The 23888-nt window shown below is 54.8% G+C and overlaps 2 protein-coding genes across 4 annotated transcripts in view; both read left to right on the forward strand.

Moving 5' to 3' along the window:
* The window catches only part of EEF1AKMT2 (EEF1A lysine methyltransferase 2), a 78337-nt gene extending 66290 nt beyond the window's left edge, over nucleotides 1–12047 (forward strand). For both annotated transcript variants that reach the window (XR_005211865.1, XR_005211867.1), the window contains one exon: nucleotides 11932–12047. The gene's annotated coding sequence lies outside the window, so the exon portion shown is untranslated. The remainder of the gene's footprint in view (nucleotides 1–11931) is intronic.
* The window catches only part of FAM53B (family with sequence similarity 53 member B), a 75042-nt gene continuing 63166 nt past the window's right edge, over nucleotides 12013–23888 (forward strand). Inside the window, exons 1-2 of one of the 2 annotated variants that reach the window (XM_037804521.1) lie at nucleotides 12013–12151; nucleotides 20808–20862. In XM_037804521.1, coding sequence (XP_037660449.1) covers nucleotides 12074–12151; nucleotides 20808–20862 — 133 coding nt within the window. In that variant the 5' untranslated portion in view covers nucleotides 12013–12073. Of the gene's footprint in view, nucleotides 12152–17400; nucleotides 17486–20807; nucleotides 20863–23888 lie in introns of those variants that run through there. The other variant, XM_037804522.1, reaches the window with a different exon arrangement.

Raw genomic sequence — 23888 nt, forward strand, 5'->3', positions numbered from 1 at the left:
ATGAGCTTCCTAAGAGCAGTGGGATTCTGCAGCAGAGATCCCAGGGCAAATAGCCCCACTACTGGGATGATGACAGTGACACAGCGGCAGTGGCAGCTGGCACCTTTGGCAGTTTATCAAGGACTTTGGGGTAGGTTGTGGACAAACCATAGAATAAATCTTTGTTTCTCCCGGGGCCTAGGCCATTTCTGGTGAGTACGGTGATCTGTTCACCTTTGGAAATCGGGTTAATTCTTTCAAGGCCCTTTGAGTCTCGCTTAGAGCTCTAAGATACCTGCATAAGGGTTTGAAAGAGGTGGGCCTGCTACCCGAGGCGCCTTGCTTTTCAGACAGGTGACTGGTTGGCCAAGTCATTTTCTTTTTACTGACCCCACCCCAGAGTCTTTGCTCTGAGCTCCGGGACTCTGGGGTGTAATGTTCAGTGTGCTTAGAAGGAAGTGGAGGCAAGTTTGCAAATGAGGCACCCCTCCCATCTCTCACCCTCACACACTGCCAAAATATAAAAGCTCAAGACCCAGTAAGCAGCTGCTCCCCCGAACTCCTTACACGAAGCCCATGGCCATTTGTGGTCACTTAGAACAGATCGTGTGCCCACTTGCTTTGAAGTAGCCGTTGGCAAAGGCCTTGTTGCCGGGAGTCTTTCTCTGTATAAGGACACACCGGTCCCGTCTGTTCGGATCCTTCTGCAGACAGATGGTGGTGGGTACGCAAGCAGCGGTGCCTGCCGTGGTGCTGCAGCTGACGGCTAAGCATGGCCTTCGTGGGGTTTCCACCCCTTCCAACCCCTCCCCGACAGGTCTCAGACTGTGTGATTTGACCTGCAAGGGGCCATGGACTTTCAGTGTCTTTTGCGCCATGACAGATGTGTTGGGTAGCCCTGGGCCTCTCTGAGTTTTGTTTTGGCAGATGATACCATTCATGAAAGTGTGGTAAAGCTTGCAGTGTGAAGTGGGGCGAGGAGAGAAGGTCTGAGGCTGAGAGCTGGTTGCTTAGCCTGTCTGATTCCTTTCTACCCTAGACCTTGTAATGTGGGGTGGTAGATATGATTCAGTTGCATGGGGATGGGGTGGGATGGGTGGCGGATGGGAAGTCCAGAGGCTCTCATACCCCTCCAGTCCTTACAGAGCTCCGAGGTCCCCTCCTGTGTCTCTGCCAGTGTTTTTGGTGGTACTCCAATATTGTTCTGGACCAATGTTTTGGGGCCACCAGCTCCCAGGCCCCTGAGGTGCAGGGATTGCTACTCTCCCAGCTGTGAAAGAGTGCGTTCACTCTATGTGGTGGCCTGGGGAGTTTCTGTGGGAGCAGCGCTAGCGTTGGATCCTGGCCCCGGCCAGGATTGCTTTTCCCTGCCCATCGGAGCGTCTGGAGCCGGACTGGTATGCAGACAAGCAGGGCTGGGCATCTAGCCGGTGCTGGGGGCGGGGTGTCTTGCAGGAAGGAGGGAGAAGAGATGGCTGTCCGGGGGCCCTAAAGGTCCATAAACACCTTGGAAAGTAAAGGATATTCTTGTTGTGGAAGGTGGGAGATGAAGATGTAGAAACTGGTGTCTGGCTACCTTCCTGATCCTCCAAGAGGCTCCCCTAATTCAGAAGGTTGCCAGTGTCACTAGAAGCCACCAGGTTGCCCCTGTGAGCTTAAGAGCCGAGCTTGGAAAGTGCACTTGCACATACACTCCCTTCCCCCCTCCACAGATAGGTAAGAGGCCGGAGCTTGTTCTGCACCCCCAACACCCCCGCCCTGCTCCCCACCCCCACCCCACGGCTTGCCTGGGGAGATTGGCAAGCAGATCAGAAGATTTACGTGGTCTCCTCCTCTAGACTTGGCTGTATAAAATATCTTAGTTGAGCCTCTCGTGGAGACAAGTGAGGATTCAGCCCTTGCAATTGTGCAGTCCGTTTCCTGGGGCCTTGGCCGTTGCAGGTCAGCTCAAGCAGGGTGGAACGGCCACCTGCCCACAGCCCACCACAGCAGTTGCTTCAGGACAGAGTTATCAGCTTGTACGGTCCTTTCTCACAGTTCACACACCGCCATGTTTGATTCTCATGCTCCCTTGGGTTCCCTCGTGCCTGTGACAGATGAGAAAGCTCTAGCTCAGAGAGCTCAGAGAATGACCTGGCTGAGGCCATGCAGCTGGTACCGAGCTGCACAGATTCTCACTAGCCAGGAAGAGCTCACCTGGCCCAGCTTCACCTGGCAGGCGAAGGAGCTGAGGCCCAGAGAAGGGAAGTGACTTGGCAGACTGGACAGAGCTGGTCAGTGGCAGAGCCAGGAGCAGAACCCATGTTGCCTAAGTCCTACTCTGTTAACACAGCCACACTGCCTGTTGTTTGGGCTTTGCAGGCTTTTTAAAAATTTATTTATTTCTAATTTTTTTTTTTTTTAATCTCCTCTCTTTTGGTTTTGATCATAATTTGATTTAATTCGTGTACTTGTGAATAGGTCTGACTGAAGAGCAGGTCATGGTTGTCTGGGGCTAAGTGGCTTAGCGTTACAGTAGATTATCTTCTGGGGCTCCTAGCTGTGTCTCACTGCCCCCTGGTTCTCTGCCCATTCTTTCCTGTGTTCTGGCTTGGAGGAGAGGCAGTATCTCTAGCTCTGTGCTCATTCAGTAAGTATTAGCTCTCCTCCCTTCTTTATCTCCTGCCCCCCTTCCTTCATTTCCTTCCTTTCCGAATTTGTTCAGCAAATTCCAGTCCATAGTCAACTCTTCTTTCTCAATGTCTGGTGGGTTAAAAATGACACAGACGGTAGCGAGAATTACAAGAGTGCTTATAGGAAACTCGTCCGTCAGTTATTTCTCGTTGATAAATGAGCTCCTGACAAGTCATGCATGCAGTTGGCTTCAGTTTCAAGAAACAACATGGGCTGTCTCGTTCCCATGTTCAGATTTGTTTTGGCCTTGGATCCCAATACTTTTATGTCCCCGAATAATGTCACCCCTCCCTCTCCTCTTGCAATTTTATTTGCTTAAAAAAATAGAAAATCCCTACAGCACTGTGAGAGTGACTGTGAGAAGACCTGGAGAACAGAGGCCCAATTTGGTTCAGCAGCTCATTTTACTGTTTAGTTTTGTTTTTTTTTTTTTACCTCCAGTAAGAAGGACTCATAAAGGAGACTGGGCTGCCTTGTTCAGCCAGGGACACAGGTTGGGTCCCTTTCTAGCCAAATAATGTCACCTAGAGAAACGAATACTTCCACTAACAAGTCCTTCCTATCCTAAATGTGGGCCTTTGATGGACTTGGTTACCCAAAGGACTAGGCCAGCAATATATATTTATTCCAGTCCCTGAAGAAAGCACATCCTACCCTGGGGTGGGAGGTAGAGGGTGGGGTGAGCAGGACTGCTCCTTATTCTTTATTCTTGCAACAAGAATGTATTGCTCACCCCGGGAGTATCTGGCAGCCCCATTCCAGGAGGGAGGTGCCCAGAGGATTCAAAAGCATATCCCCTGCCCCCAGGAGCCTGTTCTGTAGCTGTGAAGACAAGAGCTTTGATAGCCAGTTCACAAGCTTCTAATAAGGGCCTGCCCTCGGCTAGGAACTATGCCCACCTAAGGAATTAGGTGGGCCAGTATTGCCAGGCACATTTTTATAGTGACCCCCAAAACAAAACAAAACACAGTATACCTCCTTTGAGCTTCTCATACCTGGGGTGGGCAGAACCAGGATTACTTCTTACATATTACAAAGGAGGAAACTGAGCTTAGTAAAGTTATGTAGCTCGTCCAGGGCCCCACGGCTATCTGGGTTGGAAGCCTGGCCTCTGGACTTGAGGTCCTGTGCTCTTTCCCAAGTCTGATGTTCAGATAGCAGACAGTCACTTTTTAGGCTTCCGCTCCTAGCCAGGCTGTCTCCCGAGGCTGGGAGAATGACCAAGGCCTGCCCCACACCCAGGCTGCACATGTCGGGCCGGGGAGGATGGGACATGTGGACGCAGGTTCCAGCTGGGGTTGCAGCAAGCCAGCACAACTGCCCCTGGGTCTTGGAGCAGGGCATCCTGGGCTTCCTGGGAGACAGACCACCTTCTGTTTGGGACCCCACACAGCTACACAGCTGTGTGGTGAAGGGTGGAAAGTGATGGCTTTTGGCCCACCCCCCATCCTGGGTTTCAACATTAAGTTCTAGAAGGTGGGTGCTTGGCCTGGGACACCTCCGGATGGACTCTGAAGACGGGGCGGAGGGGGTGGAGTGGAGTATGGCGGACCCAGTGTCTGTACTTCAGCAATTAATCCATTTAACCAAGAAGTCAAACAATTGTGGTGGAATTTCCAGGTCTAGAGAAGACTCTAGTAGTGAAGACTAAGACTTTGGAGTTGAGCAGATGTGAATTGAGACCCTGCTCTACCTTTCCCAACGGGGTGTCCCTAGGCCTGAGCCTCAGTTTCCCACTCTGTAAAATGGGATCATGATGGTGCCCACACATGGGGAGGCTCTGAGGATGCAGACCTGATGCCATTGCTATGGTTATTCTTACTCCTGCATGTGAGAGGGTGCTGTCACCCTTCATTTCTGCAAATTAGATTAATAAGAACTAGGAAAATGGTTTAAAATGAATACATAAAAGTACTTTTTTGGCATTCTCTCTTGTGGTGCTCCTTTAAACAAATCACTATCCTTGGGTATTCAGCAGTTCCTTAGTGTTAAGGAATTGGTTAAAGAGGTCTTGTTAGTCTCTGTTGTTCTCTCCATCTGTTGGAGGTGGGGAAGGAATAGCCCTCTTTGATCGGTGAGCTTTCAGTAGGAGCTGAAGCCCTGAGGACCGGGGCTGAGGGAGCTGGCTTCAGTGCTCCACTGCGGCCTGAGAAGGGCACATGTTACGAACTCGTCCTGTGGTTGAAGCTGCAGACTCTTTCCAACATCAGCTTGGGCTGGGAAAGTATGGGCTCTTGATAAAGTCCCTGGGCAGCTTTTAACTTTTGTCCTTTAAACTCAAATGACTTAGTTGTGAAAACAGCCAGCAAAAGGCATTGCCAAGCAGATTAAATTCTCCTTGCTTGGCGGATATGAACCTTGACTCCACCGACCACAAGATTTGACGCCCCTCTCCCCCCTCCTCGCACTTTTGGTTTGTCACAGGATCTGGCAGGGGAAGGAGCATGAGCTGCTGAGAAACGCACTTCCCCAAAAGTTCATAAATTTGCTTCTAGATCCTGTCTGCAGATTGCTTTTGTCACACCAGTCACTGAAGCTGCAGAAGTTTAAAAGTGCAAAAGGCCTTCGTGAAGACCTCCGTGCAATTGCGCTTCCCATCTCATTTCCTTTGCTTGATGGGAGGGAAGCTGGAAGCTCAGAGAGGAATGACTTGCGCAAGCCATCCGTGGCTGGGCTGATGCTTAGGTTTTCCTCTGAGTGCTGTGTTTCAGGCGGTGAGCTACTCCTCTGCCACGAAACTTGTGCAAGCAGTAAACACAGGCTAAATAAATAAAGATTCCAAAAGAAGGAAAAGTGCAGTTGTCTTGATGGCTTCCAGTGTGGGCAGTTTCTTTTTATAGGATAGCCCTTCAGAATGCATTACAGAAGCATTTGGTAAGTGTCCCTTATCTTTCTGAGATTTATATAGAATTTTAGAGTTTGCACAACTTTTTTGCATGTGTTAGTTCGTTTAGCTTGCCGTCCTCTTTTGAAGCAGATGCACAAGGCAAGGTTTCCATTTGCTAGAAGCTGAGAGTCTAAGATTGCAGTGATATCAGACAGCTGTGTGCAAGTGTTGCAAACAAATGAAGGCACATTGAAGATTGCAGAACACAAGCACAAGGGAAGTTTCCTTTGAGGAATGACTTGTGTGAAAGAGCCAAGCCAACCCTGTCCTTGTGGTGTCAGAGCAGCCCTGGGGAGGCAGGCCTGGATTCGAATGCTGGCCTTGCCCCTGCCAGCTGTGGGATCTTAGGCAATTGACTTGAATTCTTTTTTGGGAGCCTTTGCCTTCTCATTTGGGAAATGGGAATATCACCAACAGCAGTGGCCACTAAATAGGACTGTGAAAGGACGGCTTCAGAAGTGCCCAGTTCGTGGCTGGCTCTCGGGAGGCAGAGGTGAGGGTGGGGGGCGGTGTGGAGCATTTGGGGGTGGAGGGGGCTCTGGGGCGGGGGTGCTGTGATGCTGGGCCCTGGGTACACCCTCCCACCCTGCAGGTCGTGCTCTGGGTACAGTGCCAGGGAGGTGGGGACTCTTCTTGGGCAGACTGCCATTTGGGTGTGGACTTGGGTGTATGGGCAGGAGGTCCCGTGCCACCGTCTGCCACCAGCATTGTGTGAGGTGGGCAGAGATGTAGCTCCTGGATGAGTACAAAGTCTTACTTTACCATCTCCTCTCTCAGGGGAGATCCTGGTGGAAATGTCACTGAGTGGAGGCTCCTAGAGAGCTGGTGTCCCGATGACCAGGCAGGGGCACCAGCTGAGGGGGGACCCTTACCTAGCCCTCCCCCCAGGCAGCCCTGGGCAGGTGTGTGTGGGGTGTGCTGGGTGGGAAGCTCCGTGTCCACCAGGGGAGAAGCACATGCAGGGCAGGGAAGTGACAATCCAGGATTTAAAGACAGGCCGAGGTACCTGCAGAGGCGCTGCCAGGCCGGTGCTGACAGACGAGACGCGGGACACCGCTGCTCCTTGTGCAAAGGGGAGTGGGCTGCTGGGGTCTGAGGCCGCCTCTGGGCCCAGCGCCTTTATGCCCATTTTCCCAGGCAGCCTCCCCGGGATGAAGGCACTATAACCCCCCCTTTTGAAGATGGGGAAACTGAAGGCAGGTGCCTTGGTCAAGGTGAAGGCCAGGGCTTCCAAATCCCACAGCACATGGTCTCCTCAGTGGCAGTGGTGGCCTTCAAGTGCCCCCTCCCCCCATTTAAAAATTTTTTAAAACTTTACATACAATTCTGTCTTTTTGGTGTTCAGTTCTGTGAGTTTTGACAAATGCAGAGTTTGCATGGGCTTTTTGTAAAGTAAACTTTATTTTGAGATAATCATAAATTCCCATGAGTTGTAAGAAACAGTGCAGAAGGGCCCCCTGTACCCTTGACTCAGTTTCTCCCAATAGTGACATCTTGCAAAGACTGTAGAACAGTGTCACCACCAGGAGGCTGATGCTGATACAGTCAAGATGCAGAACATTTTCCATCACCCCAGGGGCCCTCCATCCCCATCCCTAACCCTTGGCAACCAGTAGGACCTTCTTCATTTCTATAATTTTGTCATTTCAAGGATGTTAGATAAACGGAATCATACAAGAGGCAGTCTTCTGGGACTGAGTTTTTTCCACTCAGCCTGATTCTCTGGAGATCGGTCTGGTTGTGGGTGTCTGTAGTCCGCGCCTCCTTGTTGCTGACTGGTATTCTGTGGTACGCGTGGGCCACGGTCTGTTTAACCATTTGCCTGCTGAAGGACATCTGGGTTGTTTCCAGGTTTTTACTATTACTAAAGAAGCTGCTGGGGACATTCGTATGCAGGTTTTTGTGTGAACAAAGGTTTTCATTTCTCTGGGCTAAATGCCCAGGGGTGCAATTGCTGGATCAGATGGTAGTTGCTTGAGTGGGCTTTTGAAGGGTGTATTTGGGATGGAGAGGCAGGTGGGAGGGCTGGGCTGCCTGTGGCCACAGGTGGGAAGCATAAGCCTGGGAGATTGGTCCCCTGGGGTTCAAATCCAGTTTTGCCCCATAGCCATACCCTGGTTCATCTGTCTGTAAAATGGGGTAACAGAACTTGCCTTTTAGCTAATGTATCTAAAGTACCTGGCTCCACAATAGGTGGTCAAGAGATAGAAATGTTTCTTAATATTCATAATAGGGGTTAAAAGGAAACCAAGCAGGCCAAAGCTGGCTCTTGCCCTAGAGGTGCCTCCGGGAGGGCTCTGTCCCATCCCTCCTTGCCACCTGTGGGATCTGGAGTCACTTCCTTTTTACCTTGGCAGAGCCTGTGCACCTGGTTCCTGTCCCCTCAAAGGCTGAGCCCCTGGCTCCTCCCTGAGAAGACCCCTGCCCCAATCTCAGATGGCTCTAAGTCTCCGGATGGATGCCAGTGCTCACCAGGGAACTTGGCCAAGCCCATGCCACAGGCTTGGGAGCTCCAGCTTGTGCCAGGCCTTGGTCTGGATCATTTTAGATGCTGCTGTGATTTTTTTTTTTTTAAATAATTCAATTTTATTGAGATTTATTCACATATCATGCAGTCATACAAAGCTACAAACAGTTGTTCACAGTACCACCATATAGTTGTGCATCCATCACCAAAATTAATTTTGAACATTTTCATTACCACACACACAAAAGTAATAAGAATAAAAATTAAAGTGAAAAAGAACAATTAAAGTGAAAAAGAAAACTTTTTTGGTGCTGCTGTGATTTAGGTCAATTCCAGAAATGTGCCTTGAGCTCCAACATACACAAGGCCCTGTGCTGGGTGTGGCAAGGGGCTCAGAAGGAAGCACTGTCTTCCAGGTGGTTTGGAGTGACCAGCTCCGGCGTATTCAACACCTTTGGGAGCCCCTGTAGCAGCATGATGAAGCTCTCGTGCAGTCCGGCCTTCAGGGCCCTTAGTCTGGTTTGAATATGTCTGTCTAACTCCTTGTCTTACTGCTTGCTCCCCTCTCCACTCACCCTCCTGCCAGCCACAGCTCTGCTCACGCTTCCACACACCGTGTATGGGGCCAATCTCTGTGCCTGCCTGGGATACATGTCTCTTCATGTGGAAATGTCACTTATTTTTTTTTAAATAATAAAAGTATGCCATGCATCGGGCGAGATAGTCAAACGTAAGGCTGTACAGTGAAAGGGTCGTCTTCCCCGCCGGAACCCCAGCCCCCTTCCTCCGGGACGCTATGGTCCTCTTTCTTCTGCGCCTTACTTTGCACACTTACAGGGTTTTATGGAGATTGTTTCATATCTGTGCATTCAGAAGAGCTTCTTTGCAACCTTTTTGACGGTGATGTGGTATTCCATGCCAGAGGTATGCCATCGATGGGCGTCTCGGCAGGCAGTGCTGCGTGTCCCTGGCACCTGGGCCCGGGGTCTCCTGAAGGCCCAGCTCCAGTGGTCCCTCTTCCCGTCTGCGAGTCTGGCCTTCTGTGTTCTGCCTTCGCTGTAGGCACTGCATGCCTTCCCAGCGCTCTCCTTCCAGGACCGCTGGGGCAGGGGCAGTGCCGGACCTTCTTTGTCTTTTTGGTGCCTGCCACGTTTGCTGACCACTAGGTTGCCGGGGTGCTCCCGTGCTCCGGTACTTGCCCTCCTGCTGCCTCGGGGTGCCCCGGCCACTTGTAGAGGCTGAGTGGGGTTGGAGCTGGTGGCAGCCAGAGGTCCTGCACCGCTGCTTTTGTCTGGCCATGGGCCTTGTGCTCGGCAGCGAGGCCTGGATGGGCTACCACATTTCCATGGCAGCAGACTTCCGCAACATTTAGCTTGTTAATGTTAGAAAAGTTTTTTTGAGAGGACAGGTGCTTGTGCCTATTGTTGAGAAAAAGATCTGGACCCACCCCTTCTCCCCCCACCCCCACCCCCTGCCTGGAAGCTAATAACAGTAGCTTCTCTTTTGAGCACTTACTCCAGTGAGCAAGAACAGAGCAAAGGGCTTGAGCTTTATTTTCTTAGGATACAATAATCTTATGAGGCTGGTGCTTTTGTCCCTATTTTACAGAGAGGGAGGCTGAGGCTCAGAGTGACTTGGCAAAGGTCCCCCAACTAAGACGGGATTCCAAGTCAGGAGTGTTTGACTCAAGGACCCGGACTTGTAACCACAATCCCTTACTGCCTCCTCGGAGAAGTAGGAAAAGGAGGGAAAGGGCAGGTCACTCCCAGCCCAGGGGCCAGTGGCTGGTTGTCCCCTGAACCGATCCAGGGCCTGCACACCGCGGGAAGATGGCCACCATCGGGCCTTGCCACCGCCACCCTCTGGCACAAAGCGCCCCTTTGAGGGGACGGATTCTGGCTCACCTTTCTGGAGCCCCCGCCTGGTATGGCCCTTGCCCCATCCCTCCTGGAGCCAAGCATCCAGGGGGCCGGCGGGCATTTCTGGCTCAACTGTGTGGCCAATACGTGGAGAAGTGGCCTAAAATTCTTTCCTTGAACAGGTCATACTTGGTCAGAATGTGGCGCTTCTAGATTTATGTGGTGTCAGAGCTGTGCATCATCTCTCCCAGTGTGACCTGGGATTCGTTAGATCCTACCGGGCCTCCACTCCCAAACAGTAAATCCTTTGAAAATGTATTGATTTCCCTCCTCCCTTTCCCTCCTTTTGCACTTTGGATGAACCTTGTTTTCGAAGAACAGTAGAAGGTGATTTTCCTGGGCTTGCCAGCTGGCCCATAATTGAGCAATTTCAGTAACACCCACTGTAAAGTCTAATCGAAGTAAACAGGAAAATATGATTTACAATCTGGACCGCAAGTATATAACAGGTTGCAATTAATTTCTACACAGAACAGCAGTTTCTAAAATATTTTCCTGAAGTTGTTTTTAATTACAAATTAGGAGCTTCCTTTTAATTTATTTATTGTGATTATGATCATTAGATTTTACTTTCTGAAAGTGATCTCCAGATTCCTTGTGTATGTGACTTTCTTTGAAGCTTTGACCACAGAAGGGCAGGACAGGGAGATAGGATCCGAGAAATTAATTTGTAATGAGTGATTTTTCAAAGCTGAACTGAGGGCTGCCTTTGCTTCGTGGTGATGATGGTGAATTGGGGAGGGGGTGCTGGTGGGCTGTGCAGAATGGAGATGCTGGAAGGTCAGAGTGGTGCAGGCAGGCCCCCCAAAGCCTCTGGACTTGGTTTGGTTCATTTCCGGGGGAGAGGGCACAGCCACAGAAGCCCCCCGTGTTACAAATATGTTTAAATGTGGCACTTGCAAGGGCAGGAAGTGGGAGCATTTGAATGGACCTGCCCGTCCTCCCAGTGGCTTCTGCCCATGACTGGGTGGGGAAGGGGAACCGGCTTGCTGACCTGGGTCCTCACTGGCCCTGAGCTGACACTGACCCCTTTGAGTACTGTGGGTCCCCCACTTCCACTGAGGTGCCTGAGACCAACCCCTTCAGGTTTTCAAAAATTTGTGTTGTGGTAGATAACATGTATGCAATGCAGAATTTCCCATTTTATACACTTTCATATATTCGGTTCAGTGATAGTAATTACACTCACAACACACCATCCACTATGGACACTTGTTCATCACTCCAAACAGAAACTCTGTACCCATTAAGCAATAACAACCCCTCCCTGACTCTACCAGCCTGTGGTAACCTGTAACCAACTTTCCATTTCTGCGAATTTGCTTATTCTAGGTATTTCACGTACATGGAATTGTGCAGTATCTGTCCTCCCTTGTCTGACTTATTTCATCTGGCATAAAGTCTTCAGGGCTTATCCATGATGTTGCATGGATCAGGGCTTCATTCCTGTTCACGGCTGAATAATATTCCGTTGGCTGTGTCCAGCACGTTTGTCTCCATCCATCAGGCAATGGGCACTGGGCTGCACCCATCCTTCGGCGATTGTGAACAGTTCCGCCAGGAGCATTGGGTGTGGGGGCGGTGTGTGCCGTGGCCTTTGGCACGTTAGCGTGTCCTGGTGTAGACTGGGGCTGCCTGTGAAGCCGGCTCAGTGGTGAGATGTCCCAAGACTTGAGCACACTTTGGGGACAGCATATTGTTAGTGTCCCAGGCCCCTTAAGAGACCTAAAGGGAAAGTTGTCAAGTAGTCGGATCCAAATTTACTGCTGTGTCCAGCAGGGCTTCGGCTTCCGGGCTCCCTACCACTGGCATGGGGGAGGGGTTGGTGGGGACTTTGTGAAGTGACCCGGGCCTGGGCCTTCCTAGCCCCCCAGAGCTTGTCCCCTCTCCCCGCCCCCCGCAGAAGGTGTCTCCATTCGCATCCCAGTGCCAGGGGCCGTGGGCAACACCCCAGGGGCTTGATCTTTCCTAGGGCTGATCCCTTTGCCTTTCTTTTGTCTGTGCAGGGAGTTAACCGCAGTCGCCCATTTTCCGGAAGGGCCCCACCCTGAGACAGAGACGCTGATGGGGAGCCGTTTCTGCTGACGCCGCCTCTGCCCGCGCGTGCCCGGCGGATGATGGCTCCTGCCCGGCGCCTGAGGTCTTACCATGGTGATGATCCCGAGTAGAGGTCTCGACAACCAGGGTGCCGCCTCCGTGACATGCAGGACCCTCAGCCTTGAGTTGGTAAGGCCCTGGGGAACTCTGGGTCTTTGATGGCCTTCCGGGAGGCCTGCCGTGCCTGTGGGCTGTGGACCGAGCATCCGGGCTTAGCCAAGTGGGTACCATGTGCCCGCGAGCAGAGCACCACAAGCTGTTCCAGGCTGGAGCGATAGGACAGATGAACCCAAATCCTGGATGAATTCCCACCGGGAGGGACTGGCCTGGCCCAGACAAGGGGTCATTTGCCGAGTGAGGAGGGGAGAGCCACCACCCTCGTCAGTGATGCCAGCCGTGGTTCTGCTGCCTTGGCCTGGCCTGCAGGGGCATTCCTTGAGTCTCCACCCCATGGAGGCTGTTACCCCCAGGAGGTGGTGCCCGAGTGGGGGAAGGGGTGAGATGAGGCCCCACCTCCAAGGGGAGGGGGAGAGTGAGAGCGGCTCCCTCAGGAGTGTGACACGTGGGGGGCTGTGGAGAGAGAAGGCGGGGAAGGTGGCAGCCCAGGGTGGCAGCCCTGCGCTCCACTCTGTCCTCTGCCAGCGTTTCCCACCTCGAGTGGCAAGGTGGGCCGGGCAGAGGGCAGATAACAGCCTCCTCAGGCCGGGAGCAAAACAACCTCAAACAGCTGAATCCCATCGCCAGCCCTCACCCTCCTTCCAGCTCGAATTCCTCAGAGGTAAGCGAGGTTGCTCCCCTGCGGAGGAAGCAGAATCTTGCTCAGGCATAAACAAGCCTGTGGAGGATTTTTCCAAGTGGGTAAGTTCCCAGAACCCTGTGCAGCTTCCTTGGTCAGCGTGGGGCTGTTTACCAGCCCAGCGCCCCTCCTGGAGGCCTCTCACAACCCCGTTAGGAGAGTCCACACAAAGCACCCTCGGTGGCTCCCTTCCCCGATTGCAGGCCAACAGAAACCTAACCGAGAGCAGAGACCTGGGTGGTGGCCCCCAGAGGAGCCACTGAGACCTGCATTCATTCCCCAGAGCTGGGCAGAGCCCCTTGCAGGGGTCGGGTCCTGGACTGGGCAAGGTCAGACCACAGAGTCCTATCAGACCTGGGCTGGGCCTGGGCCTTGGGGCTCTCTCAGTATGGAAGGTGGTTGCCCTGTACAGATGTGAGTATCGTGTCGCTGCAGGGTCCTATTCATAGTGACCCCTAAATGAAGTCCAGTGAAGTCCAGGACATATGGATGTGGCTGGCTGGCTTGGCCGTAGGCGTGAGGGAAAACCTCGCAGGGCAGGGGTGCTGGATGTGGCCTTGGAGGGTGAGTTGAAGTGACTTAGAAATAAGTAGTGGGGTCTGCCCTCCTCATTTTAGCAAGAGAGGCAGCCAAGATTTGGGACACGGCAGGGGCTGTCTGACTGGCTCTGCCCCTCACTTCCCGCCAGCCTGATGTCCACACGCAGCACCCGTCGGACAGCTTTCCCCACCTCCAGTCTCCAGCCCGTACCTGACCTGAATCCGGTGCCGGTGCCGTGCGATGCCGGAGCCTCCCCTGGGAGCCCTGCATGGCAGTCTCCAGGGCAGGGAATGGCTTTGTCATCCCTGTTCCCCAGCAGTGCCTGGGCCGTGGCCGAGGGCAGGTGGCCTGGGTTGTGGCAGCAGGCAGTGGAGCTGCTTTGACTGTGCAGCCATCCTGCCCATCATGACAGCTTTCTAGTTTGCATTTAATATATCACAGATCAGGATTTGCCAGAATCTGATTAACTGCCCACCATCTCTGCTGCCACCATCCTGGTTGAACCTGCTGTCTCCGCTCTCCTATTGTAGTAGCCGGTACCCCCTGCTTCTGCCCCCTTTAGTCTCTTCTCTGCCCAGCAGCCGAGGGCATGTAAGTCAGATCCTGCCCCTCCTCTGCTCAGAAGCTGCCCCTGGCTTCCCATCTCGTGGGCAGCTGACACCACCGTCCTTGCTGGGATGCGCAGGGCCTTGTGACCGGGCCTCCCGTGACGTGCTGATCTCATCTCGGCCACACTGCCCGTCGCTCTGCCCAGGCCGCGCTCGCCTCGCCCAGACATGCCGGCACGAGCCTGCCTCAGGGCCTTTGCGCTGCCCCCTTGGCCTGGAAGACTTTCCCTGCTGCAGGCTCCCTGCTGCAGGCCCCCCGCCCGCCCGCCCTCCTCTCCCTTCCGCCTCGGGCCACGTGGTGTAAAATGCCATTCCACCCCTCCCAACCCCCACCTCCACTTTGTCCCCTGTCCCTGTCTTTTCCCCCAGAGGCACTTAGGACTTTCTGACCTCTACCTCTCTATCTTGTTTATGGGATAACTCCCCGTACCAGAATTCCAGCTTTGTGAAGGCAAGAAATTTCATCTCTTTTGCTTGTTGCTGAACCCAGTGCCTAAAATCAGGGCCGAGTCCGTGGAAGGTGCTTGGTGAATGTTTGTAGAGCGAATGTGTACTTCTTGTCACTCACCTGCCTTCTTACGTGCCCGTGTCGTGGTCTCTCTCTGGTTGCTGCTCCAGTTCATGGCTGAGTGGGTGCGAGATCTGAGCTGCTCCAGTTGCTGTCGTTGGTGGGCATTTTTCCTGGTGAAATCTGGAGAACACATCTAGAGTAGCTCTGACCACAATGGAATGACTTCAGGGGTGAGGGGCCATCTGGAGGTCTCCAGGGAGGGTTCCGTCCGGCCGCAGCAGCCGCCACTGAGCCTGAGTCCCTTCTCGGGGAGGGCTGGCACGTGGCCCCGGGGTTAGCTGAGCCGCTCTTGGAAGGGTTGTGGCCCGCGTGCCTGCCGGGGGGAGAGTGGCCTTCCAGCCCTAGCTGGGCAAGGAAAACTGGTCTTCTCAGAAAAGAAAAGGAAGCAAGTTGAGGGAAGAACATGGACCCACTGACAGGGATTCTGGGGCCCTTCCCTCGTGGGTACGGCTTCTGCTTTACAGATTCGGGGTGCCACTGTCTCCCCGTGTGCCCCTCCCCTTGGGAAGAACCTGCTGCTCCTGAGCGCCACACCCGACCCCGGCCCCCTGCCCTGTACTTTGGGCCCATGCAGCTTCTCTCCCGTCTTCCCGTTCCCTTCCCTGACTCGCAGAAGGGCACCTGGGCTGTGCGGAGGGACAGGACGGGGGAGAAGGCTTTCTTGTCCCAGGTCCATCGACTGTCCACACCTTGATGGTGTGATGCCCGTTCCAGGCCTGTCCTGGGGCCCAGGGTGGACAAACGGAAGGTGCTGGAGGGGAATGTGCAGCCCATGCTGTGCTTGCAGGGGCACCATCGCCCCCTTCCCTTGTGCTCCTGGGAGCCTCGGGCCACCCTGCCGGGGCCTCTGCCCCGTCGCACAGACAGGAAGCTGCGGCTCAGCTGTTCTGGGGCTGCCTGGGTCACACTGCTGGGGAGTGGGCACCAGGGCCCAGGCGTACCCTCTCCCGGCTCCTCCGGGCCTCTGCGTAGGGTCAGGGAAGGACCCCGGGTCATCGCCGTCTGGTGACAGCGTCCCTGAGCCAAGGTGGGGAACTTGTGCTAAACAGCTGGCGGAGGCCCAGAGGAAGTTGCTGGGGGTTCTGCTTCACCTTCCTACACTGGTCACATCACCCTCATGTAAATGCCATCAAGACAACAACAGGAAAGATGGGGAAGAATTTCTTTTGTTTTCTAATCAGACTAAGAAGATACTAGAAGGGGGTGTTAAGACTCAAAAAGGAAGGATGGTCTTGGGGGAGATTGGGAAATGAATCACCGCTGGCCACTTTGGAATTAGGGGAGCAGGCCCCGAGCACAGCGCCTCTGAGTCTGGGGCTTCAGTCGCAGGAGAAAGCCGAAGAGGCGTGAGGACGGTCACTCGGGGACCTCGGGAACACTCAGTGTTGCCTTTCATTGGAGGGGGATTCTGTAGACGCTCTCCAGGGCCTGGGCGAGGAGTGACGGGACTGTCCTGCCCTCCTTCCTGCTCTCCCTTCCCTCCTCCTGCCCTGCTCTTTGCCCTCCGGAGGTCCAGATGGTGGTTCGCATGTCCTTCAGGTTTAAAGACAAAATGCTGCTGACAGTGTGACTGCCCGACCCCTGGAGAGGTGTAGGGAAAAAGCAAAAGAGGGCCAACAACACTGCGTCTCCCCTTTCCCCAGTGTGGGGGTCCCCGCGGACCCCGGGAGCGAGGACCGAGGGCACAGGCCACGCCCCAGCCCTGGCTTTGCTTGCCCCATCGGCAGCCATGGCCGGGCCGAGTTCCCCTTTCCCCGCTCCGCCCCGCCGCCTTCCTCTGCTGAGAGGGCCCTTCCGCGCAGTGTGCTAACATTAGCCGCTGTGCTGGAAGGCGGCCCGGATGCTTGACCTCAGGAGCTCTGCTCTCCCCCAGCTCCTTCCCGCCGCCCACGCTGGGGCCGGGCCTGTTCTCTCATTTCCAAAGTGACCATCTTCCTGGGCCAGGCCTGGCCTCGTCTCCCAGCCCTTTCCAAGGCTGGAGACCCAGGGAGCTGGGGACGAGGCCGCTCCTGGCCCGCCACCACTGCCTCCCTGTCCCCAGCCTCTGTGCATTTTCCCACAACCAGTGGCGATAGGTTTTTGGAGGAGTTTCTCAGGTAGGTAGAGCAGGTACTGCTATCTGCGCTTGACAGATGAGGGTGCTAGTGTAAAGGTACTTGCTCCTCTTTAGAGTTGGTGGCCATGCTAGGCCGTGCACCCAGCGGCATGGGCATGGGGGCTCCTCACTGTCCTTCAGACTGCTGGGAACCCTGCCTTGGCACTCGGGGCTCAGCAACCCCAGCCGGGGTTCCTGAGGTTGGAATTCAGGGGTGCACAGAGATCTGAGGCAGCCTGAACACCTCTCACCTGAGCCAGTAAAGGCACAGAGGGGCCCCCCATGCCAGGCTGAGCCCGAGGCCTCAGGAGCCAGGGTCCCTCGCGTCTCCACCAGTGTCAGCATCTCCAGGAGCCTCCACCCAGGGTGCCTTTCCCTTTCCAGCTTCTCTTTGCCCTTGCTCATGGCTGGTGCTCCTTCTGCTTTCCACTGCCGTGATCTCACCAGGTTTCGGTTCTGAGGCTCAGGCACCCCCTCGTTCTCCCGAAGTGCAAGAGTGTGAGCTTCTCCACATTGCACTGTGGTTCCTGTATCTGCGTCAGGAGAAGGGAACGATGACTCCATTGCTTTAGTCAATAATCTGCATTGGACCAGGGTCATGACCAGAGATGAGTGCTGTTATTTTCCACATGTGCTAGTTCCTCATCTGGAGCCGTAGTTGGGTCTCCAAGTCTGGACTTTCTTCTTTAGTCAGACAGATGGCCCCTGAAACCTCAGTTTGATTTCCGTCTTTTACCTTTCCTTTGAAGGATCTGATTCCCAAAACCTCTCCAGATCTGAGGAAGTTCCCGGATTAAAGACCTCTCCTGAGGTGGGCTCGGCTCAGAAGGCTTCAGAGTAGAACTGCAAAAGGGTAAATTTGTTTATTGTCTGCATTTGTTGTAGACATCAGCCAGGGTTGTGTGTGTTGTGTGCAGAGGGCTAAGAATGCTCCCCAGGCCATCCCAGACCCTCCTGCGTAGGGTTTGCTAATCCTACCACAGTGGGTGCAGAGGGCACAAGCCAGCAAGGATTTTACGATGTCCTGGGTGCACTGGGGAACAAGCCGGGAACTCCTTGGCATGTTGCTTTGGGGTTGAAACTCGGCAGGGAAGAGGAGAGAGCCCCAGCTGGAAGTCAGCCTGCCCACTGGCACCTGGCTCTGCACCCGAGGGTGTGGGCGGCCCAGTGCTGGCTTGAGACTCGACAGCCTGAGGGGATGACATGTCCATTTGCTCTGTTCTGGGTGAGCTGCACCCCTGCATCTCTCCCTGGGCCTCTGAAACTGCTCTCGTGCCTGGTGCTCGCATGCTGGTATCCTGAGTGGAGCAGCAACCCCTTCTGCTAGTAGCACCCTGGTTTTGCGTGGGGACACTCCCTCACGGTCTTGGAGGGACAGTTGACCCAGCTGCCTCGATCTCCCCTGACCACAGGGTGGGCTAGGGACTCGAGCTGGCCAGCGAACGCTTGCTTGCTCTGTGGCTCTGACTCCTGAGCCCAGGTTTGCCAGGCTGACCCGTCCAGTGGGGAGGCCCTGAGCCCACCAATAAGCTCCCACTCTCAAAACCTGCCGAGCTTCCCTGCCCTCGCCCTTTCTGGGGCCAGATGCATCAGCTTTCCTCCAGCTCTGTGAGCTCATTCCCACCTTTCTAATGAATTCTCTTCTGGTGTGAGTTACAAGCCAGAGACAGTCTTCACTGCTTATAGCTGAGGAGCCCTGACTGTTTTAGTGCCAGCCCTGGGCTTCTGGGCCCACCCTGCGAGGTGGCCGGTGGTGGCCTGGCTGGAACATGCCCGGCGTCTCTTCTGCATGGCCAGCACCAGGTACCCTTTGAGCAGCTGGCAGTTTTGACTGGGTCAGCTCCAGACTGAGAAACGACCCAGTCTGATTTTTGCTCTAAAACGATGATTTCGGGTTCCGGGTGGAGAATGGAGAATGGGGGCCAAAGGCACCGGCAGGGGGCCTGTGGTGGTGGCTTGTAGCTGGGGAGCTGAGTGCGTGTTGCCCCACGTGGGGAACACCGATACATCCATGTTGAGCAGGTGAGTGAGTGAACGGGGCTGGGGAGCCCTGTGTGCTGGCCGGTGGCTTCCCTCTGCAGGTTTGGCACCTCTCCCAGGGTGGCTGGTGCCCACTGACGTGCCCGCATTCCCGGCGTGGACCCTCAGGTGCCCCTTTGTCTGGAACGTGCTGGCTCCCTGGACGGCCCTCTGGCTGCTGCACTGGTTTGCTTCCTGCTTCCTGTAAAACCCCAATCCCTTCTTGGCGCTGCTGCGAGCCAGAGAGGCAGAGGCCACCCCAGTGCGCGTGCCCTCCTCTGCCTTCCCTGCTCCCGTCCTGCTATGGGTTTCTGGCGACTCCGGCCTGGGCACTGTCAGCCCCTGCCCCTCAGGCAATCACAAGGGGTGGGGGCCGGGGCCGCCTGCGAGCGTTGTCTTTGTGCCTGAATGTTCCTGCAGTGTTGGCAAGGCCCCTTGTGGGCAACGAGCTCCTGGGGGAGCCCGGGGCCCTGAACTGCTGTCCAGCCCTGGGTCCTGGCGGTGCATCCCACAAGCAGAACCCTCATATGGCTGTCACTGCTCTTTGCTCGGTGACCTTGGCATGAGCCTTCAGCTGTGTGTGCTGCCATGTGATCCATGTCAGCTGGGACAGGGCAGGTGCAGCCGCCTTTAACTCTTCTCTAGATATTCCCAGGAATGGCTGTAGATTCGGTGGTTTAAGTTGCCATGGAACTGGGGGGGGGGGGATCAGGGGGTACTGGAGAGGGACTGTCTTGCCCACTGAGCCCCTTGTGAGCTCCAAGGAGCCAGCCTGACACACACCCCGGGCTAGGTGCCACCTCCCGACCCCAGGCCCCTCCCTCCAGCCCGTTTCTTTACAGTGTAATGGTGTGTCTTCTTGCCTATGTCTTCTGTGAAGTGTGAGCTCCCAGAGCGTCCCCAGGCTGGCTCAGGACTGGCACTCGGTAAAAACCAGAGCAGAGCAGCTGGGGGTAGAGTGGGGAGCTCCTGCTGGGGCTGCCACCGTCTTATCTGGGTGAGTCAGGTGCTCCCAGCTCAGCCCCACCTCACTCTTCAGGCTTAAAGAGCTGATGTCTGGGCACTACCCACTTAGTCCAGAAGCAACATGTGTCCCTGCTGTTTGTGGGGTCAGGGGCGCCTCTCAGGAGGTGTCTGAGTGTCTGTCCAGCCCCCAGCACCGCGCCTGTGCGTCTTTGTTGAATGAGAGAGAGAATGAACGGCTGAGGGAATGAGTCTTTGGGATCCCTGAGGCGGGGCCCTGACTGAGCAGCCTTCTCCTCCCCGGAGACCGGAACAGGGCTCTCGACCTGGGCCTCGACCTGGGCCTCGACCGGCACATGGAGCCCTCAGGATTTTACTCTGTTCTGAGTGGCCATGACTTGCGGTCCTTGTAGGCCTTTCTGGCCCATTTGTTACCCAGTGGCCACAGTGTTCAGCCGCTGCTAGTCGAGGGTTGTGGGGGAAGGTGGAGAATGTTTATAGTGGAAAGAGAGGCCGTCTTGGAAATATGGGGCCAAAGAGTTCCAAAGTCACAGCTAATCTGTTGAGACCACATACAACCTTTGAGTTTCTGTTTTAGTTCAGAGAGAAAGCCTCAGGAGGCCTTGCTGGAGCCACAGACCAGCCTGCAGAGAGAGGCCAGTCCTCTGGGCCTTGACGTGGTGCTTCTCTCTACAGGGGGAGAGCCTTCTCCTTGTGTCTGGAAGGGAGGGGTTCTTGGGTGGGGGGTGGGGGGCTGTGCTCTTCACTAGAGGTTCTTCCTGTCACCGGGGAGGTCCCCTCCTCTCCCAGCCTGTGCCGTGGGAGGCTCAGCTCAGCCCAGCCCAGTGGAGCTCTTTCAGCTGTCCCCAGCCTCCCTCCTCCCACACCTCCTCCACATGCTGACACGGAAAAACCCCCTTGGGTGGGGAGGCGTGGGGCTTTCTGGTGTGTTTATGAAGTCTGTTAACTTGATAGACTCCCCAGCTCCTTGGAAATTTTGGATCAAGAGGCCAAGCCTAATTACATGCAGTTGTTGTTTCTTACATTGAATACTTTTTGCTCCTTTCCCTCATCTGATGTGGGCAAAGGGCAGTCCCCCCTTTAACTGTGACCCTAGGAGTGGTCCGTGAAGAGCAGGTGAGAGGAGTTTCTCATGACCCGAAGAAGTGAATAGCTTTTCTGGTTGTTTTCAGCACACGCCAAAGAAGATGAGTCAAGGACCTACACTTTTCTCTTGTGGAATTATGGGTAAGTAACCGAGGCCGTGGTGGCCGTCCTTCTCCAGTCCTCCCCTCAAGGGCATGAGTCCTCCAGGTGAGACGCTGAGAGCACCTGCTGGACATTGGTTCTGAGGGAGCAGACGCAGGGGCTCCTCCGAGCGGGGCAGCTTTTCTGGTCCCACATGGGGCTGGGGGCTGAGCGAGAGGACAGGCACTGGTTGTGTGGTTTACACATTTAATTTCCAACGATGCTATTGAGAGCTTCCTTCTGATTATTAAAATAACACAGGATCTTTTTTTTTTAAAGTCAGAAAATGTACCATAGTGTAAAGCAGAATGTAAAACTCTTTCATAGCCCCAATACCCGGTGCTAACCACTGTTAATATTTTGGTGTATTTTCAGGTCTTTGCATCAGTTTTTACGTAATCAAGTCCTCAGTAAACATAATGATATAAAATTATATAAAAAATACACCTATATATTCCTTAACTTTTTTGCTTGGTGGTCATATGATTTTCTTACACCACTGAAAGTGTTCACTCCATGCATTTTCATGGGTCTCTCATACTGCCTTGTGTGACTGTGTCAAAATGTATGGGAGGGTAGAGGGGCTGTTTTCTCTTATTTGCTTCCATGGTTAACCGTGACTACGTATGTAAGTCTTTGACCCTTGCATTATTCCTTAGGGCAGCTGCCAGGAGTGGAAGAGAAAAGCCAGGGGGCGGCAATATTTTTAAGGCTCTCGATTCATATTGTTGATGTGCTTTCCAGAAAGGTTGGCTTGGTCTCTTACGTTTTCGGGGGTGAATGGCTGGATTGATTACATTGATTTCTTTCTGCTCCAAATGGTTGTGCACAGTTTCTCCTCTCCTCGGGCAGAAGCCCCTGAACCGCCTGTCCCCTTTGGGAACACCTTTCCAGATGAGTTTCTGTAATGTCCACATTGGCTTCGAGAGATGCTCCAGGTTTTTAGATTCCACTTTTGCCCTCGTAGGACTGTATGAAGTGTCCCTTGCCCTCTGTCCTCAGCCCCTTGTCTCTGTGACCAGTGTTCAGTCTCCATGCCCGTAGATGAGATGATGGTGACGGACGATGTGTCTTGTCGCCCGAGCCCGCTGGCTCTGCCGGCAGTTGCGGGGGGCAGGGGAGGGCTGGGGGGTGCTCCTTTCACAAATGGAGAAACCGAGGTCGTCGGAGTTGGGCCCGGGGGGCAGGGAAGGGAGAGTGCTTGCTTCTTGGCCACACGCCCCGGGCTGTGGGATAGCCTGGCCCCTCGTGATGCCACCCCCAGAAGAAACGGAAACAGGAGACCCCCTGACTTGGGTTTTTCCTTGCGGCCCACTTCTGAGCCCTGTCCCCACACGGGGCCTGACCGAACACCTCCTTGGTGGGTAACAGCTTTCAGCAGACCTGTGGCTCCCCAGGCGTGTGGCCAGGGCCCGCCTCACCCACTGTGCCCCGGCCCCCTCCCACAGACAAGTGCCCTTGCCTATCCAGACGGGTGAGGGGCCTCCCAGGCACTCCCACCCCTGCCGCAGCCTAGACGTGAGTGCCCCACTGGGCCGGGTGAGTCACCTGGGTGCTGGGAATGTCCAGCTTCTAGTTCAAGACTGTCCGCACAGGACTTATGCCTGAGTCCTGAGGTGGAGGGAGGACTCAGAGGTTTGTGATGGGCCGGTTGGTCTTGGGGCTCAGAGAGTCACCGGGAAAGGAATTTAACTTGCCGAAGCCTCAGTCTTCTTACCTGCAAAATGGTGGTCATAACAGGCTTGCAGGCTTGCTGTGAGGACTGTGGGAGGTAATGTTTGAGCTGCAAAGAGGGTGGAGACCCGAATAGAGACACCTGCTGTCCCCAAAGAGGACCCCCCCTCCACCCAAACAAAGGAGCACCCCGGTAGGCAGGCGAGTTGCCCTCGTGAAGGAAGGTCCACCAGCCCCAGGCCAGGTACAAGCCCTGGGGAGGGGAGGCCGGGGGAGAAGCCCCCTGACAGTGGGTCCCTGTCCTTCAGGCGGGTCCCTGTCCTTCAGGCGAGTCCCTGGGAGGGACTCTGCTGCCTCTCTGGGCTCAGGTGTGCCGAGGGGCTCCGCAGGAGGCAGCCCCCTCGCGTCTCCTCTGCCTCTGCCTCCCCCTCCCTCATGTTCAGCCTCCACCTCAGTTCGGTAAAACCCTGAGCCTCCTGGCAGTGTATTCCCAGGACTATTCATGCGCCTGAGCTCGTTTCAGTGGTTCTTCTCGACAAAGATTGATTGGCTGCCTCCCATGTGTCAGGCAGTGGGTGCCGGGATAGCGTAATTTAGACTCAGCCCCTGCCTCCAGGAGGTTTCCTTTTAGAGGAGGCAAGATCGAGGAACAGCCAATTCCCTATGAGTCAGGCTGAGTTGCATGCCATGTGCGGACATTGGGGGCCCTGGGAGTTGTGGGCAAAGCACCCCATCTTTCCAGGCCTCAGTTTCCTTCTCTTGAAAATGCATTGTCTACCTGGCAGGTGCTCATGGGATCGGAAGAGCCAGTGGCACCCAGGAGGTGCCTTTCCCGGCACTGGTGGAGGCAGGACGCTCCGGAGTCACTGTTGGCACCAGCCTGCTACCCAGGCCCGGCTCACACTGCCTCCCCAAGCCCACTCTCCAGGGAAGCAGCCCTGCGCCCCATACCCGAGCGTACTTCAGGCAGGGAGATCTCATCTTGGGCGTGCCTGCTTCTCAGCAGCAGCAAAGAAGGCACCCTTTGGCCTGGCAGGACTTGTCAGGAGGGTTTTGGGTCTCTCCCTGGCCGGACAATGCTCAGCCAAGGTAAAATGCCAAATTATTATAATCACCAACCCCCCTGCCTGTCTCCTGGAGATAAAGGACTCATGTTCTGGCCTGATTGGTGGCATTCTCCTGTGAGAACTGGGGACAGCGTGGCCCCGGGCCTCAGGGTTTGTTTCCTTCCTAAGCCTCCACCCAAGGGTCCTAGCTGGAAGCCAACATGAGTTCGAGTTTCTGAAACGTCCTTAAGGAAATCCAGGCAGTATATTAGGGTGTGAGGCGTGCTGGCCTGCTGACTGCTTCCT

This window comes from Choloepus didactylus, chromosome 15 (assembly GCF_015220235.1).
Source record: "Choloepus didactylus isolate mChoDid1 chromosome 15, mChoDid1.pri, whole genome shotgun sequence".
Lineage (NCBI taxonomy): Eukaryota > Metazoa > Chordata > Mammalia > Pilosa > Megalonychidae > Choloepus > Choloepus didactylus.